The sequence below is a fragment of the Hyperoodon ampullatus genome (assembly GCF_949752795.1).
Source record: "Hyperoodon ampullatus genome assembly, chromosome: 6".
Lineage (NCBI taxonomy): Eukaryota > Metazoa > Chordata > Mammalia > Artiodactyla > Ziphiidae > Hyperoodon > Hyperoodon ampullatus.
Genome location: NC_136919.1, coordinates 75741036 through 75759829, shown reverse-complemented (window position 1 = coordinate 75759829; position 18794 = coordinate 75741036). Strand labels below are relative to the sequence as shown.

The following is an 18794-nucleotide window of genomic DNA, read 5'->3' as shown; positions in this document are numbered from 1 at the left end:
AAATGAAAGATGATACAAACAGATGGAGATATATACTGTGCTCTTGGATTGGAAGAATCAACATTGTGCAAATGACTATACTACCCAAAGCCATCTACAGAGTCAATGCAATCCCTATCAAACTACCACTGGCATTTTTCACAGAACTAGAACAAAAAATTTCACAATTTGTATGGAAACACAAAAGACCCTGAATAGCCAAAGCAATCTTGAGAAAGAAAAATGGAGCCCGAGGAATCAGGCTCCCGGACTTCAGACTATACTACAAAGCTACAGTGATCAAGGCAGTGTGGTTCTGGCATAAAAACAGAAATATAGATCAATGGAACAGGATAGAAAGCCCAGAGATAAACCCACACACATATGGTCACCTTATCTTTGACAAAGGAGGCAAGAATATACAATGGAGAAAAGACAGCCTCTTCAATAAGTGGTGCTGGGAAAACTGGACAGCTACATGTAAAAGAATGAAATTAGAACACTCCCTAACACGATACACAAAATTCAACTCAAAAACTCAAAATGGATTAAAGACCTAAATGTAAGGCCAGACACTATAAAACTCTTAGAGGAAAACATAGGAACACTCTATGACATAAATCACAGCAAGATCCTTTTTGACCCACCTCCTAGAGAAATGGAAATAAAAACAAAAATAAACAAACGGGCCCTAATGAAACTTAAAAGCTTTTGCACAGCAAAGGCAACCATAAACAAGACGAAAAGACAACCCTCAGAATGGAAGAAAATATTTACAAATGAAGCAGCTGACAAAGGATTAATCTCCAAAATATACAAGCAGTTCATGCAGCTCAACAGTAAAAAACAAACAACCCAATCCAGAAATGGGCAGAAGACCTAAATAGACATTTCTCCAAAGAAGATATATGGATTGCCAAAAAACACATGAAAGGATGCTCAACATCACTAATCATTAGAGAAATGCAAATCAAACCTACAATGAGGTATCACCACCTCATACCAGTCAGAATGGCCATCATCAAAAATCTACAAACAATAAATGCTGGAGAGGGTTTGGAGAAAAGAGAACCCTCTTGCACTGTTGGTGGGAATGTAAATTCATACAGCTGCTATGGAGACAGTATGGAGGTTCCCTAAAAAACTAAAAATAGAACTACCATATGACCCAGGAATCCCACTACTGGGCATATACCCTGAGAAAACCATAATTCAAAAAGAGTCATGTACCACAGTGTTCACTGCAGCACTCTTTACAATAGCCAGGACATGGCAGCAACCTAAGTGTACATTGACAGACGAATGGATAAAGAAGGTGTGGCACATATATACAATGGAATATTACTCAGCCATAAAAAGAAACGAAATTGAATTATTTGTAGTGAGGTGGATGGACCTAGAGTCTGACATATGGAGTGAAGTAAGTCAGAAGGAGAAAAACAAATACCGTATGCTAACACATATATATGGAATCTCAAAACAAAAAATTGGTTCTGATGAACCTAGGGGCAGGACAGGAATAAAGACACAGACATAGAGAATGGACTTGAGGACACGGGGAGGGGGAAGGGTAAGCTGGGACAAAGTGAGAGAGAGGCATGGACATATATACACTACCAAATGTAACATAGATAGCTAGTGGGAAGCAGCAGCATAGCACAGGGAGGTCAGCTTGGTGCTTTGTGACCACCTAGAGGGGTGGGATAGGGAGGGAGACGCAAGAGGGAGGGGATATGGGGATGTATGTATATGTATAGCTGATTCACTTTGTTATACAGCAGAAACTAACACACCATTGTAAAGCAATTATACTCCAATAAAGATGTTTAAAAAATAATTAAATTAAATGTCCCTGGGGCCAAAGTTTGTCCCTTGTGAACCTGCTGGATGCAGTCAGGTAGGCAATTTATCTATTACAGTATGACAAATGACCCGTGTTAAAGCTACCCCCACATGATGTTAGACTTTGCTTTAAGTTTCTCTCTGTTTCTGTCCTCATTCCCACATTCCTCTGGTAGCCATGGAAGCCTACAATGAAATGCTCAGGGCTGGAGCATCTGCCGGGTTCTGAGGGTTTCTGTGTACGTCCTCATCCTCTTGGTTCTCTCCTTCCTTCCTACGCTAAGACCTGGCCACCAGGGTGGGGTCGGGGCAGAGCCGTGGCAGCACCTCACACTGCTGCCCAGGATTTGATTTTTGGCTCGGAACATCACTGTTCTCTATGCATCTCTTCTCATTAGTGGCAGCGACATTTTAAAAAGTATGACTGTAAGATCATGTTGTGACTTCTGTTGAAGGAAATTGGTTTTCTTAAGGCAACTGTTAAAGTTATTGTTATAAATAAGCATACTGGCAGGAGCCAGAAGAAAGAGAGCCAGGAACAAAATAATATGTCTGGTCACTTGTTACTTCTGAAAAAGTAGAAGTCTCAGGCAACTTTGATACCAGTCATTTTCCCTAAGAAATTTACCCTGGAAACGTCTCTGGCCTCAAATCCTGCTTGTTAAGAACAGCATTATTAAAAATATTCATACATGCCATGTGAACTTGACCGCTAATCTCTTACCCCCTCCCCCATCTGGTGATATCTGCTGGGAAACACTACGATTCCATCTGTGTGGTTTTCTGCTTTTTAAGTTGTGTAGGCATAGTTTGTTCCAATCCCCAAACAAAAAGCTTAGTCTCTTTTGGAGGCTTCAATGTCTGCCACAATTTGTGTAATAAAAAGGAGCCATGTCTTTTCCTGGCAGCCCATCACTCTGTGACACTAGCTATGCAAACAGGTTGATTTTGTCTGGGATTCATTCATTAGGCACACATTTTACAGCAACCCTTAGGGATCTGGTATGGGGCTAAGCCCCGGGTATATGAAGATAAAGACAGTATTTGCTCTCCATAAGCCTGAAATATTCTATCACAATGAGCAAAATTATTTTCTTAACCACCTTATGCTGCTGGAGAAGTGAACAGTTAGGAAATTCCCAATAGAGCAAACAAACCCTGCTATCCAGAAAGTATGGTATACCAATTTCTGTTCAGACTGACAACGAAGCCCCAAAGGTTGGTTCCACCATTGTATTCACAGCCATGTTTTTTTTTTTGAATATATTTTTAAACTGTTTTAAATTAATTAATTAATTTATTTATTTTTGGCTGTGTTGGGTCCTCGTTTCTGTGCGAGGGCTTTCTCTAGTTGCGGCGAGTGGGGGCCACTCTTCATCGCGGTGTGCGGGCCTCTCACTATCGCAGCCTCTCCTGTTGCGGAGCACAAGCTCCAGACGCGCGGGCTCAGTAGTTGTGGCTCAGGGGCTTAGTTGCTCCGCGGCATGTGGGATCCTCCCAGACCAGGGCTCGAACCCGTGTCCCCTGCATTGGCAGGCAGACTCTCAACCACTGTGCCACCAGGGAAGCTCCACAGCCATGTTTTTACAGACTTTAAGGCCGAAGCCCTAAAGCACCTGTTGTTGCAGGTACTAAATCACTTGAAGCCACCTCTTCTGAGGACTTCCCAGACTTAACCCTTTAAAGTAGCTCCATTACACGATTAACTTCCCAGATTAGTTTATGGCCAGTGGGAGGGTACTTAAGAATTCAGGCCATGATAAATCCTCAACATGTATTATCTGCTCATAGCTAAGCCCCTTTTACAGTGAAATCATGTTTTGTTTTTTCACTAAGTGTAGCCATATCTTTGGCTGTACTCATGGAAGGTTGGTTAGAATCTGTATCGGGTAGCCTGGAATAGATTTTGCACTTGAAAAGACGATAAGGGAGTGAATAGCACATATCAGCCTGCTGGAAATAATCCAGTGTCTTCTCTCTTTCCTAAGGAACCATGAGATCTTAATAGAGAATCCATGTTGCTTTGTGAGACCTCCCAGTGAAGAGCATAACAATTCTCCTTCTCCACATGGAACAAAAAATGTTTAGACCCAGCCCAGTTCTCTGCTGCAACGACCCTAGTTCCATGTCTGCTGAGCGTCACTTGGATGTGTGAATAGTTGTACTGGACTGCTTTGGGGTCTGCATGTTGTTCCAATGAGCTTAATGAATTTGTAACCTCAACATGAACCATGTTCTCTCCAGTATGTATCATCACCTGCTATCAACTAAATAATAAGGCCAAAGTAACCACTGACCAAGACTTGCCAAGTTTCGAAATGTTCCATAATCCCAACAAAAGAATACCAATAATATACTTGGCTTTAGAAAATTTTTTGGGTTAAACCAGGGGTTGGCAATATAGTTTGTCAGCTATATTTGACCTGCCACCTGTTTTTATAAATCAAGTTTTACTGGAACACAGACATGCCTGTTCACTTATGTGTTGTCTGTGGCTGCTTTTGTGTTACAACTGCAGCACTGAATTGTTATGACAGAGATCGTCTAGCCCACAAGGGCTAAAATATTTACTATCTGGCCCTTTACAGAAAATGTTTGCTGACCCCTGGTAAAAACTATTCCATTATCCACAACATGGAACACTTACCCTTCAACTCTACCCCAGAAAATGAAAAATATAACCATATGCCTATGGAAATCCCAGTAGAGAGAAACTATGAAGACTGTTATAAGGGTGTCCCTCAGGCGCTGCACCTTCCAGTCATAGGTTCATCTGGACATATATTTGGCCCAAATCAACTTACTTCTGATCACCTACTCATGATAGAAATAGATTTATTAAATCGCATTTTAGTTTTATATCCTCACTTTTATTGCAGGGTCTGCAAGGCACTGTTATAAAATCCATTTTTTGCAGTCACTATAGGAGACTGTATGAAGCTCCACATTAGACATCTCCTCAAGAGCCAAGTTGTTAGGAAAGCCTTTCCTTCCCTGAGGAACTGGTATTTTGTTTTCTTTCTGACAACAAGAACTTTATAACTAACCATAGTTTCCTTTTTAATATGGCTGCCAGGACACTTAATGCCAAATTTGAGGTTCAGCCCAAGTGGATCCTTATGACTTGCATAATTTAAAATTTTTCTTCTTCTGTTCTTGACTCTCTACTCTTATTTATATTTTCCCTAGTCTTGATTTCTGTTTCTTATTTATATTCTAACAACTTCATTATGTGTGTTTGCTGCCACAAATCCTCTTGAAGAAACAAGGCCCAGTGCAAATGAATAAAATAAGTTCCCTTTACAATCTTAACCCTAAAGTGTTGGAATCACTGAATTATGTCGTTGGGTCCTTCATTAGCTGATAAGCTCTGGGAGGGAAAACCCTTACATTCCTTGTTCACCATTTATTGATACAGCCTAGGACAAGCCTGGCACACGGTAGGTCCTCCATTGACACTTGTTGAATGAATGTCATTACATGTCCAACAGCTGGTGTGAGCATCACTGGAAGGCCTCCTTCCACATGTAACAAGGCCAAATGGAAACACACTCATATTCTTCACTAATGAACTGGGGCTACATATTCACCTTGAAGGGTAATTGCGAAAGATACTATGTCTACTCATCCTTCATTTTTAGGGCAAGGGTCGGTTTTAGCTAAAAACAGTGGAGTTGAACCATGTTCAGTTGGAGACAGTTCCTGTCTCCAGCTGTGTGATCTTGGACAAATCATTAGCTAGCCTATTAATTGCAAAATTTACTACACACTAAAATCAGCTAGGGGTCTTTAAAAAAATAGTGGTACCTGGCTCTCACTCCAGACATTGTGATTTAATTTGTATGGGGTGTGACTTGGGCACTGGGATTGTAAAAGCTCTCCAGGTGATTCTAATGTGTAGCCAAATTCAGACAGCACTGCCGTCGCCTTTTTTTTCTAGGTCACCGCCCTCATGTACCGAGTGACTGACTATACCACATGTCAGCCTTAAGGAAGATGCCTTTAAGATCTGAGGTTTCTTGCATACGCTACCATCAGACTGGGATCTTAGGAGGCCATAACACAGGGGCCTAATAAAATATCATGTTGCTGCTGAGTCCTGAAAGCCTCCTCCTAGCGCCTTGTCAGCAGCAGAACCACTAGAAGCATCTCCTCTTGAGCATCTGACATTAATTGTTTCTAGTACAATCTCCTAAGGAATTCCTGAAGCAACAGTGAAGGAATCCATGATACCACCGTAACCATAGCAGCTATAGGAGCGGGAATTTCCAGGATGACACAACAGCCCCAAGCTCAAAGAAGGGAAGAAGATGCCCTCCTCCATTAGAAGAGAATGTTAAGTATGGGGTGGGGTACACAAAGGGCACTGCACTTCCAGCCCAGGGGAAACCCTTTGAGTGGCCATAGTTGTATGCCTCAGTGACCAGGGTGGAGTTTTGCCCACCTTAGCTCTGTCCCAATGAGAAAGAATTGTTAAAGAACTGCTCCACACAAAAATCCTGCAATCTGCTTCCAGTTATCTCTGTAGCATTTCTTTTCCTCCCCAGATTTGCCCCCTCTTTGGTTTGCCATTTGTGGAGTTTGGAAACAATATAGGAATAACTAGAGAACTGGGCTAAAATTCTGGCTTGGCTTGTTAGCTGGCGGTCTTGAGTAAGTCATTTAAGCTCTCTAAGCCTTAGTTTCCTAAAAAGCGGATGAAAAATAATACACCCCGGCTTACTGGATTGTTGTGAGCATCAGATCAGAAAATGTATGTGAAAAGTGCTTTGAGAATTATAAATCACTATATAAATAGAATTATTTTTCTTATATTAAAGCTTTTAGTGAAAACGGTGCTATGCTCTAACTTGTCTAACTTTCTAGATTTTGCAAAAGATTGCTATATAAAGACTAAATGGCGATGGTTTGTGGTGCAGTGCTACATACTTATTTTTAAATTAGGCAGAATTAAGATTAATTTTATTTTTAAAACTTTGCCATGTCCTCTGAAATCACTACTAAACACAGAGATCTGTTACCATTTATCTTATCCATATCTCCCACTAAACTGGCTTCCTGGCAATAAAATTCTCTTTCCTGGCTGGTCAATTTACAAACTTAAGGTCTTGAAAGGAGGACCTTAGGGTCATCCAGGCCATCTCCTCCTTTTACTGAAAAGAACAGGCAAGTCAGAAAACCTGCTCAAGGTTAACACAACCAGTAAATGGAGGAGCCAGGGTTTCAGCCTACGTCTTCTCACTGCAGGCTTACAATTTTAGGTTGAACCATATGAAACCTCTGATAGCCATACATTGCTTCTCATGTGAAATATTTGAACAATATCTCATATGTTTTGTATGGTCCTGCAAACTGGCACAGAGCCTTTTGTAGAGTAGGTATCTGATAAACATTTGATAAATGAATCTTGGGTTGTTTTTCTTTCTTTTTTTTTTTTTTAAGCCCTTGTGTAAATCAACGCAGGGAAATCTGCAAGTTGCTAAGTACAAGCAGAGCTGCCAGATGTGAGTTTGGAGACTATAGGACATGTTGCAGCCAGGCGGGGAAGGAGGAACTGTACATTACCAACAGTTATTTGGCAGCATCTGACCTAGTTGAATACCGACTTAGGAAGAGTTCCAGGGGAAAACAGCATATGGCCCTGAAATCTGGTACAATGTCGCATATACAGTCAGTTGGCCACCCCAGGCATATGAACCTGGAGACAGGACAGGCTTGGAAGAGAGAGACTCTGTGAGATTAACTCAGATGTTATCTCCCACAGGAAATCCCAACGATTTATCTGGAACGCTTCAAGGTGAAAATATTGCTGTGTAACATCTGAACCATATTTTGTAGAAGAAAGCATGCAGCTTATAAAGCAGAAGATTTGGATTGGACAGACATTTCTTGCCATGAAAAAAATCACCTAGAATTACCCCATTTTTCTTTGTTTAAGTCACAGAGTTAGCTGTGAGCATGAGTTCACAAGTGGCTGAGCTGGGCAGCTGCTAGTCCATACCATGCCCTCATATAAATTACAAGCAATGCCCTCTCTGGGTGGACAAATTACAGAAGAGCATCTTTTCTCTTGGCTGGTCTGGATTTCAGCTTCTCCTCCAGCATTAGGCCCATGCCTTTGTGCAGTGCACTGACTACACAGCCATACCCAGCTGCCCTACCCTTGGGAGCAATTCTCAGCTAGCCTTTGTTTACAACCAACCAGCACTCTTGGGAGCCAACAATTGCAAATAATTATCTGGGGAAATCAAAGTCAAATGGCTTCTTAAGTGCACTTTTACAACACACATCCAGCAAAAACCATCACATTAGGTGATGAGAAGTGAAGTGGGAAGTGAAGACAAACCAGTCCTCATCCAGATTCTAACTATCGAGTCTGGAACAATGGAACTAGGTCACACATGTTCCATTTCCCTGTGTCTTTGGCCAAAATGGCCAAAATGGCTGCTGATGCCTGTTCACTCAACACCAGGCCCGGTTCCGGGATATTTTGGATTCAGACATACTTTACCCAGACAACAGGGGTAGTTTCCTCCCTCAGTTCCTGTGATAGTTTGCAGCTTTTTCCTTTAATATTTATGTTTCCTGGTGATGGTTGCCCTCCTGACTACACACAGACATTAGTATTTCAGTAGGAAGTCACTGGGATGCCATTCCAGAATGCTTAGATTCTTACCACACATCTTAGCAGGGTTCTACTACCAACATTTTAGAAGATAGCCCTAAAGCAATCAATTATGTCAGGAGAAGGTAATTCATTATAACAAAACTCCAACAAATCAGAAGCAGGGGAGTCAGAACTTCCCAACTAACCAAAAACAGTGTCTCCCTCTCTCTGTTTCCAAATCAGCCAACAGGTCATTACAAAGCACTGAAAATATATTTGGTCCTTGGAAGGCAAATAGGCAAAATCATAGGAAAAGTAGCCATTAGGAAAAAATTTTTTTAATCCATAGTTTTCAAGGTATCCTACTAAGAGGCCCAATTGTCTCTATTTCCCACAACTACAGTGTTGTAGAATGAGCACTGGAGTTGAGAATCATAATCACAGCTATTGTAACATCCCATGGGGAATGTGATTGCCCATAGGAAACCCATCTCTTTCTCTGGAAAGCTAAACAACTGTATAAGTACACATGATGAAAGAAAAGCATGTAGTCTGATAAGACAGTTTCGCCGGAGCCAGCTTCCAACCATTCTTCAGGACCCAGCTTAAGTATCATCTCCCCATGGAGAGCTTTCCAGAGCCCTAGTCTAGGTTTGTTCCTTCTGCTATGCACTTCCAAATAAGTGATTTCTCTGTAATATTGTTAAACAAACCCTGTAGTTATTACAAGCTTAATGTCAGTCTGCCTTCCCCGCTGGCCTGTCCTGTGTGCTGTTTTATCCTCAATGCCCAGGAAGCTGACTGCATGTGGTAGATGTTTGGAAAATAGTCATTAAATGGATGCAGACATGAATGAATCAAACTTCTACTACCTTCACCATGTGGTACTAAGGTGGGAAAGGAAGCTGTATTTATTAAGGGAAATTTTTTTAGACATCACAACCTGCAATGTAAAAAGGATTTTTTAACCCAGGTTTAATCACAGTATACATTGAATGATTACACCTCACTCCCTAAACATTTCTGTTACTCAACACAGGAGCACTGTTAATAGGTACTAACATTCAGATTTAGCTAAATTCTGTAGGTGGGATAAGCAGTCTGACTGAAGTGATTTCTTAAATTCTACTTCTAGATGCCCAAAGCACACTCTAGCCAATGGCATATTATAGGACAAGGATTGTTAATAGGACAGTCTCTCAGTTGGTTCATTGATTGGAATGTAATAAAAGTTGAAGCTTGAAGTTAAAGGATGACCAGTTAACTCTGAGTAGAGAGCCCCTCTGGGGCCCCAGATTTTCCAGCTAAGACTGTTCAGTTGCCTTCATGTGAGGCCACCAGAGACAAGGCCTCAGTAAACTTCTCTATATCTGTTGACCAGGAGTTGGCAACACCACAGTATATATTGAAGCACCACATGTCAGACTGAAATGTGATTTCAAGATTGCCAATTTACTTTCTTTATTATTTCTAAATACCAGAAGTAAGAAGTACAGACACCTTCTTGTATATTAAAATAACAACACTAAAAGCAAACTGACTTCAGAATCAGTCTTCAAAGTGTGCTTTTTCTCTGAACTAATTTCAAATGGTTCTTTTTTCCAGGTTAAGGACAACATCAAAAATGTTTCCACACAGCCTGCGTAACTTGAAGAGGTATTAATAAGCTCAAAGTTAGTCTGACATAATCAAATTGGATTTGGTTTTCCACATCAGCTAACTGGTATGCATTTATTTACATCAGTTTTTTTTTAATATCAGCTGAACTTTTACTTGCAAATGACTTCAGCACTCATAGAATTTAATGATTTTTTATCTTGTTAAATAGAAATAAGGGAGTTGGATGAGACATAAAGAGAGACTTGTTTGGTTAAATATTGCTCCTAAAGTATCAAGGTTTCTCATTTCAAAGCTCATTTTCAAAATACAGGTCATAGTTCTGGACTGATGCCCACCCTGGTGGCAATACGCCATCACTCAGGGCTGGTACCATTTGTGAAGTTGTCTTTCTTTCACAGCACCGGCATTGGAGCATCCCTTCTCCCAAAGCTGGAGAGTCTCACAGTCAGGGCTAGAAGGATGAGATGGGGAGGACAACACTAAAAGATAATCTGGGTATTGATAATGTTCCCAGAGAAAGTGATAGTTGAGGGAAGAGAGAGCACGCCAAGCACCATGGAAAATCTTGATATTTGAACAATGAATCCATCCTTGAGGAAAGACTGGGCCACCCTTCATGCCTTAAGGGGCCGTCTAACCTTTCCTCATCTCTCCCATCTCTTTATAAGGCATAAATCAAGAACCTATTAAATTAGTCAGCAGTTTGATCCAACGGCTCCCCTACTCTCACAGTAGCTACTGGCTATTTTTCCCACTCGTATTTGAAGAAACCATCATCATTCATTCATGTGACTAGATTTTACCAGAAAATAACAAGTGACACATCCTCATGGGACCACAGAAAGATGAGCTGCAATTGTTGAACCACACCTCTCAATTGCTATTTCTAAATCAGAGCCTCTCTTGGGTTCTGTTTAATGGAAGGCACACATCAACTTTTCTCCTGGCACCCAAGGTCACAAAAATATCAGACACTTGGAGGCAGCCATAGTAAATTCCATGAGACCCGACAGGCCACAGTGAGGCCAGTGAGGTCCCTGGGAATTCACATCAGGGGATGAGTACTTCAGGGGGTTCCTTCTTGCTCTTTGAATGACCTCCACAGGATCTCACAGGCAGGATAGATTTTGCTGAACATTTCCATAGGAGTGGAGTAGATGGTGGGTGCGGGTGGGAGGGATGGCTTATCACCAGAACAGGATTTTCATTTCATTTTGGATGGAGAAGCATTTCTTCTTTATCTCTAGAGATACATGTAAAACAGCTTTTTTTTTTCCCACGGTCTGTTTCCTGACTCTGACCTCAAATCAAGGACAAAAAGGGGACAGAGCTGCCTTAAAAAACTTTTTTCTTTCTGAAGCAAAATGTATGTGTGATGGAGGGTGGGGGGCCGTGGGGGCAGGCAGAGAAATGTGAGTTTGAATCAATTCACAGATAGCTCAGAAACTGACGGGGCCTTCCTGTATCTTCGCGTGACACCCTGCAAAGTTGTTGTTGTATGCTCTTCCCCACTGCTTTGCTTATCATTTATGGTTCATTAAATGCCAAAATCTTTCTTTCCCAAGGATGCTCTTTTTTTTTTTTTTTTTTTTTTTTTTTTTGCGGTACGCGGGCCTCTCACTGTTGTGGCCTCTTCCGTTGTGGAGCACAGGCTCCGGACGCACAGGCTCAGCGGCCATGGCTCACGGGCTCAGCCGCTCCGCGGCATGTGGGATCTTCCCGGACCGGGGCACGAACCCGTGTCCCCCGCATCGGCAGGCAGACTCTCAACCACTGCACCACCAGGGAAGCCCCCAAGGATGCTCTTTTTTTTTTTTTTTTTTTTTTGGCGTTACGCGGGCCTCTCACTGTTGTGGCCTCTCCCGTTGCGGAGCACAGGCTCCGGACGCGCAGGCCCAGCGGCCATGGCTCACGGGCCCAGCCGCTCCGCGGCATGTGAGATCTTCCCGGACCGGGGCACGAACCCGTGTTCCCTGCATTGGCAGGCGGACTCTCAACCACTGCGCCACCAGGGAAGCCCGAGGATGCTCTTTGAACATAACTTATTTTAGTTAACCAGTTATTAATGTTTATCAGGTACTAGGACTTTATATATATTATCTGATTGAATTCTCCCAATGGCCGTATGAGTTAGCCACAATTACTATTCCTATTTCCACAGACAGGAGAGAAAGGCACAGGGAGGTTGAGTAACTTGCCTAAGATCACCCAGCCAGGAGGTGGCAGAGCCGAAGCTCAAATCCAAGACAATCTGACTTTAAGACTACACACTTAAATGCCACTCACGCCCTTTCCTCAGACTGATATGCAGTCAAGTTAAGGATTCTGATAAGGGGGAAGGAACTGATATTTCTTGAGCATCAAATGAGTACTAGCTACTGTGCCTCAGGGCTTTATAAGTCTTTCTCCTAAAACCTTCTCCATAACCCTATATGGTAATTATCAGCATGGCCTCCCCCTCCCCTTCACTGTGTTGAGGTTCAAAGAAGTTAAGTAACATGTCCAAAGTCACAAATCTAGGCAGTGACAAAGCCAGCCTTCAAACCTATGTCTGTCTGACTCCAGCATGACAGAACACTGGAGAAACCATAGCAATCGGCCTTTGACAGCAAACAGAGATGTTACATTATTATGTTTCCTTTCAGTTTTGCTAGGTGAAGCATATGTCTGTTTCTCCTTGTGGAGGTTAAGTCTCCTTGTATCTTAATTTTGAAATAACCCATAATATAGTAGACTATTTTTAAGTTACAGTATCCTATAATTGAAAAAACATAATAACAAGGGTTGGTGAAAATGTGCAGAAATTGGAACCCTCATACACTGTCATAGGAGTGTAAAATAGTACAATTGTGTTTGGAGACTATCTGGCAGCTTCTTTAAAGGTTAAACATAGAGTTAACCATTTGATCCAGTAATTCCACTCCTAGGTATGTACCCAAGAGAATTGAAAACCTACGTCTACACAAAAACTTACATGAATATTCACAGCAGCATTATTCATATAGTAAAAAAGTAGAAACATCTCACATGTCCATCATATGAGTGGATAAACAAAATGTAGTTTATCTACACAGTGGATATTCGGCAATAAAAATGAATGAAGTAGTGATATATGGTATAGCACGGATATACCCTGAAGACATTGTGCTAGGTGAAAGCAGCCAGTCACAAAGGACCACATATTATATGATTCCACTTATGTGAAATGTCCAGAATAGGAAGAGCTATAGAGACAGAAAGTAGATCATTGGTTCCCAGGAGTTAGAAGGGAGATGATAGTTAAAGAGTAGATGGTTTATTTTGGGGGAGGTTGATAAAAAAAAATGTGCTAAAATTGATTGTGGTAACAATTGCACAACTTTCTCTATGTACTACATTGAATGGTACGCTTTAAATAAGTGAATGGTATGTTATGTGAATTATATCTCAATAGAGCAATTATATATTTATATTAAAAAACTGCACCATGAAAAAAACCAATATTATGCATTTGATAGGCTCTCAAGAAATACCTATTGAATGAGTGCACCAAAGCACTTTATGACTATTTAAAAATAATACTAGTTTATTTAAATTCAAATATGTCTTTTAGGAATGGATAGTTTATTTAGCAACAACGTTGCATAAACTATGCCCCAGACTCAACCGTCCCCTGAGGTGAATGCTGATAATACTGACATCCCACGAGTGCTGAAACGTGGTCCTCAGTGGTGAAAGTTTAGCAATGGCCACACCTGTGGAGGAATTTCCCCTCTGTTCCAACAGGACCAGCTGTGGTGAAAGAACCATCTGTGGCTTGCTGACAATAGGGATGCCGCTGAGTGTTAACTGATCTCCCAAAACCCTCACTGAGCCAAACCCAGACCAGCAAGAATGTCTAGTGTGACTTAGGGCCACCAGCTAATGAAGGTATCACTTGGGTCCTGGAATCCAGGAAGATGAACAACTACCCTTCCTTTGTTACTTGAGAAACCCCCAAGAGCAGGTCCTGGTAGCACGTATCTATTTATGGTCACCTTTGAGGACAGATGAAAGAGTATGGGGAAAATATCAATAAATTCCAGAGTAAAAATAGAAACCAATATTCAGGGTTGAAGGGGAGGAACATAGAATAAATCAAAGTCCAAACTTGAGATCCAGTTGAGGAATTAGCCTGGTGTGAATGATTAAAGAAAAGCCAAGAAAAAAAAAAGCACCCAAATGCTGAGTGCATTGAAGAAGAAACAAGGTAGAGTATTAGTAGATTTAACAGCAAAACAAATGAGCTCAACAAACAAGCTCTGCATGAGTTGATATGGTCCAGAACCTACCAATGACTAGACATTCCCTTCAAGGAATAGTTTTCAAGCCTTCCTCGTCAGGGAACAAAAAACCTCTCAGGGATACTTTAGAAAGCATGTATTTTACAACTCAAATTCTACAGTAACAACAACAAAATAAGTCTTGGATTAGGGAAGTTTGTTCTGAGGACCCTGTGTGAAACAGAAGTGAAAATTTGGTACCAAACTGGAATAGATTATCTGAGACATGGAGGCTCAAAGATGCACATGTGCTGTGTGCTGGCTTCACATCTCCAGGGATTCACTGGTATTATTTTGGAGAGAATTCAATCCATTCTACAAGGAAGCATCCTTGTGCAAAACAAATCACAACTACAAAGCCTTGCGTAAAGGCTAGGAGTTTTTATATATGCTATTTTGTTCTATTTCTAAAACAACTCTGTGCGATAGATGTTTCACAGATGAAGAAGAAACTGTGGCTCAAAGAAATCCAACAACCTTCCCAACTAATAAGTGGCAGGGATAGGATTCAATTCTGGGTCTTCAAACTTCTTAACCACTATTTTCTCCACTACCCTACACCTTTCCAAAGTAAGACTGTAATGAATTTGTCCAGCCATGGAAGGCCTTCTAGAATGAAAGACTGACATTTTGATAGAGATGAAAGATCACTACAAAAGTAAGCAGACCAGAGGGAGAATATCGCAAGAGTAACAGGAGGGTACTGGGCTTTGGAACATCGGCAAGTCAGGGGACCCTAGGGCAAGGACTATGTATGAAACACTAGTCAAAATAAAAACAGCAATATCTACTGTTACATCTAGTCCCTTAAAGCCTACAGCTTCTGATTTATTTTGTTGTCTGTACTTGGTGAAGCACGTACAAGAAGATAAGAATTTGGGGATTTTAGAATGGAACTGCTCTTAACATTACTCAGTGTCTTATTTAGACTATAAATGTTAAAATGTGCTCCCAGAGTGGCCAACATTGCCATAGCCAATAAATAAACAAAATCGAGAAGAAAAATAATGGTAATAGCTTTCAACATCTCTCATACAGTTCACAGAGATGAGATCATAATAAAAGTTGTGGTTGATTTTGCCACTTATCTTTCATTTAATATAATTCTCAACCATAAATCTTGCTTTTGGGTTTGTGGGGCAGAATTTCCAATTGTTTCTTCCCCTACCAGGAGTAACAAACCCATCTGGCTAAGCTCCTATCATTGACATAAGGTAATGACATAAGGCAATAAAAGGTGAAACATCCCTGTACCTGGGGGTCCCAAGGAAAGGGATCCCTTGCTCTTGGAAATTTTTCTGAATCTGTCACCAGTCATGGCCACTATATAGAGGGACTGCAGGCTGCAAACATTTCAGAAAGAAATGTTGGGTCTAAATCTATTTGTGGTGTTGGCCCATCAGTTACCAAGTGGAAAGAATACTGGACAGAGAGCCAGGGCCCTGTATTCTAATCCACTCTCTGCCATTAAGTAGGTAGGTAACCTTCACCGAGGGCTTTCCTCTCTCCTGGCCACAGGGCTCTCATCTGTAAAATGAAGGGCTCAGAGTAGATCATCGCTGAAGATCTCTCCAGCTGTAGGATATTTTGCATCCCCACCGCACACCACCCCTCCTCTGCTTGATAACCTGTTCTGGCGATTTCATAGCAAGTACCTGTTTCTTGGTCACAGTGCCATCCACGGGGTCCACGTATTCAAAGCTGTCTGTCTTCGCCACACTGTAGACGTGGCTCCCCACAGCAAACTGCTGGCCGATGAAGGACTTGTCTGTGACCAAGGCCTCCAGGTCCCTCATGATGTAATAGGTCGTCTTGGGCTCTAAGCCCTCATAATCAAACCTGGCGAGGGAGGAGCAGGACACAGGATAAACACAAATCTAATCAGAGAACCAGCAGCTGGGTGGGCCTCTCAAGGTCATTTAATCATTGGTTTTGTTTAAAGAAGAACAGCACATGGAAGAACATGGAAGAAACATGGAAGAACAGCACAGAGAAGCATCTGCAGCTGGTCTCCCCTCTTCCCCCTGCCAGCCCTCCATTCATTCCCCACACAGCAGCCAGCATCATCTTGTAAACATCAAATCGTGCCAATCCTTTCCTTTAAATCCCTCCAGAAATGCCTGTCATGTTGAGAGCAAGAGTCAACACCCTAACCACAGCCTATAAGGCACTGTGGGATCTGACCTGCCCACGTCCTTGATTTGACTTTGTCCCGCTCTTGTTCACTATGCTCCAGCCACATGGGCCCCCTTTCCAGTCCTCAGAGACACTTTGCCCTTTCCCTTCGTTGGGCCTTTGCTCTTGCTATCTGTTTCCTTTCCCTGGTACAATCTTCCCCAGGCTACTCAAATAGCTGACACATTCCCTTCCTTCAGCTTTCAAATTTAGTGTTACCTCTAGAAAGTGACCTTCTCTGACCAGTCATCTAAGGTAGCTTCCCTCTATCTCTCCCCGCCTCTTATCATCCTTTATTTCTTCTTTTGGTAGTTATCCCAATCTGCATTTACTTTGTTTATATATTTGTTTCCTTATTTCTTGTCTTTGCCCCTGAGTACTGGAAGCTCCAGGAGGGTAGAGATCTTACCTGTTTTGTTCTCTGTTGCTTCTGACAAGTAGTGTTTTTTGTAAGTAATGGAATGAAAGATGGGAGGAAGTGAAGGAAGAAAGGAAGGAGAGAGAGGAATCAAGGCAGGGGAAGAGAGAAGGAGGAAGCGAATTCAATGTACCATAAAACTCTCTTGGAAACTTGGAAGAAATATCACAATTGTTCCATTAAAAAAGAAGGTCCCCCTAGCCAAGAACATCAAATATAACAATGGGGCTGGGAGGTGATTAGGGAAAAAAAAAGACTAAAAATAACCCTTATCTCATTTGTTGTTGTGGAGTTTAAATATGATAATGCATACCAAGTAGTTGGCACAATGCCCGACACCAGTGCTTAAAACTCTTAATTACTTTTATTCTTAGTCACTACCATAAGGAAACTGTAGGGTCTTTCCCGATGTCAGATGGTTTTGACCAAGTCCTTACGGAACACCCAGGGGGCTCTGTTTAAGAAGGAAGCCCTAGGTGGGGCAGCTGTGCTCATGCAGCTGTGCTGGGATCTCACACTGGGCTCTCTGTAAACAGGAAAGAAGGTGAGTTCTCAGAGTGAACTAAAGAAGGAAGATCTGAATAGTTGTTACTACTTTTTTCCACCCAAGATCTTTTGTGACTTCAGCAGACAACAGGGTGTTAGCCAAAAGGAATGATACCATGGCTAACAATGGGTCCCCTGCATCTTCATCCCCCGTCTCTTCTGTTCTCTCTTACACAAGGTGTGTCCTCCCAGCCTCAGAAACAAAACAAAAGGGAATTCTCTCAGAACATTCCTTCTCAGTAGTGTATGTGTTCTAATCCTAGATTCTCTTTAAAGATAACTTTTTGGGAAGGTAAAACCTAGCCAAGCAGAAAGGGGCAGGAGGTTGAGATAAGAGGGTGTAGCAGGAGACAGAGAGGCACTGAAAGAGACTTAGAAGTTGAGAAAATACACTAATGTGACAGGTCACATCCAGTCTATGGCTGAGGTCATCAGACCAGCTGCCCAAATGCTCATCTTCATACACATGCAGGTTCTAGCACTACCTTCCCCTCACTACCCCAAAAAACCCCCTCTGACCATCACCACCACCAACACACTTTCGAGGAAAGAAATTTCAAAATGGAGAATTCCTTCTGGGGTCCATTCATACAAGGAGAATCATCTGGGTTCTCAGATACAACTTCAGGCTCAGTATTAGTTAAACCAAAATTGTTTAATTATCTCCTCCCCACCAAGACAACAGTCAGGCTAGACATCATTTTCTTTCACAAGCACTTTTAACCTACCTTTCCCAGAGGCTGAAGGAAATATTTACTTTCATTCTACCTATTCCCTCCTGCCTTTTTCTTTTCTTTTTTTTATTAGTTTCTGCTTTATAACAAAGTGAATCAGTCATGCCTTTTTCTTTATCTCTGTGATCTCCTTGTACAGAAATCTGAAACATAATTCAAAGTCCTACAAGAATTTATATCTCCACTGCATTATATTCTCGAATACGGTATTTGGTATGAAAAAAGTAATTGTCATGTAACCTCTTGGCCACAAAAAAATGAACTATATTATGAATACACTTATCATAATACTATGTCTTCAAAATGCTGGCAGAAAGCTAGACAATCATTCCACAAATTATGAGGAACACATCCCTGACTCAAAGCGATCTCACTAAGCCAGAGGTTGGCAGTCATAATATATTTTATCAGGTTGGATTTTTTGGAGCAGCTTCAGGCAATAAAAGGATTTGCTGTGCCAATTGGTCCCTTTGGTATGCCAAAAAAGCCCACAAGAATCAGGATTTTTGGCACTTGTTAGAAACACTAGTGAATACAACAAGTTCCCACCTGCCCTGAGAGTCCTTATTTTA

The 18794-nt window shown here is 41.6% G+C and overlaps 1 protein-coding gene across 1 annotated transcript in view; it reads right to left on the bottom strand.

Moving 5' to 3' along the window:
- PGM5 (phosphoglucomutase 5) overlaps nt 1-18794 on the bottom strand; it is a gene marked incomplete at both ends in the record, with an annotated part of 193689 nt that overhangs the window by 36090 nt on the left and 138805 nt on the right. Inside the window, one exon of the mRNA XM_079705786.1 lies at nt 16005-16188. Coding sequence (XP_079561912.1) covers nt 16005-16188 — 184 coding nt within the window. The remainder of the gene's footprint in view (nt 1-16004; nt 16189-18794) is intronic.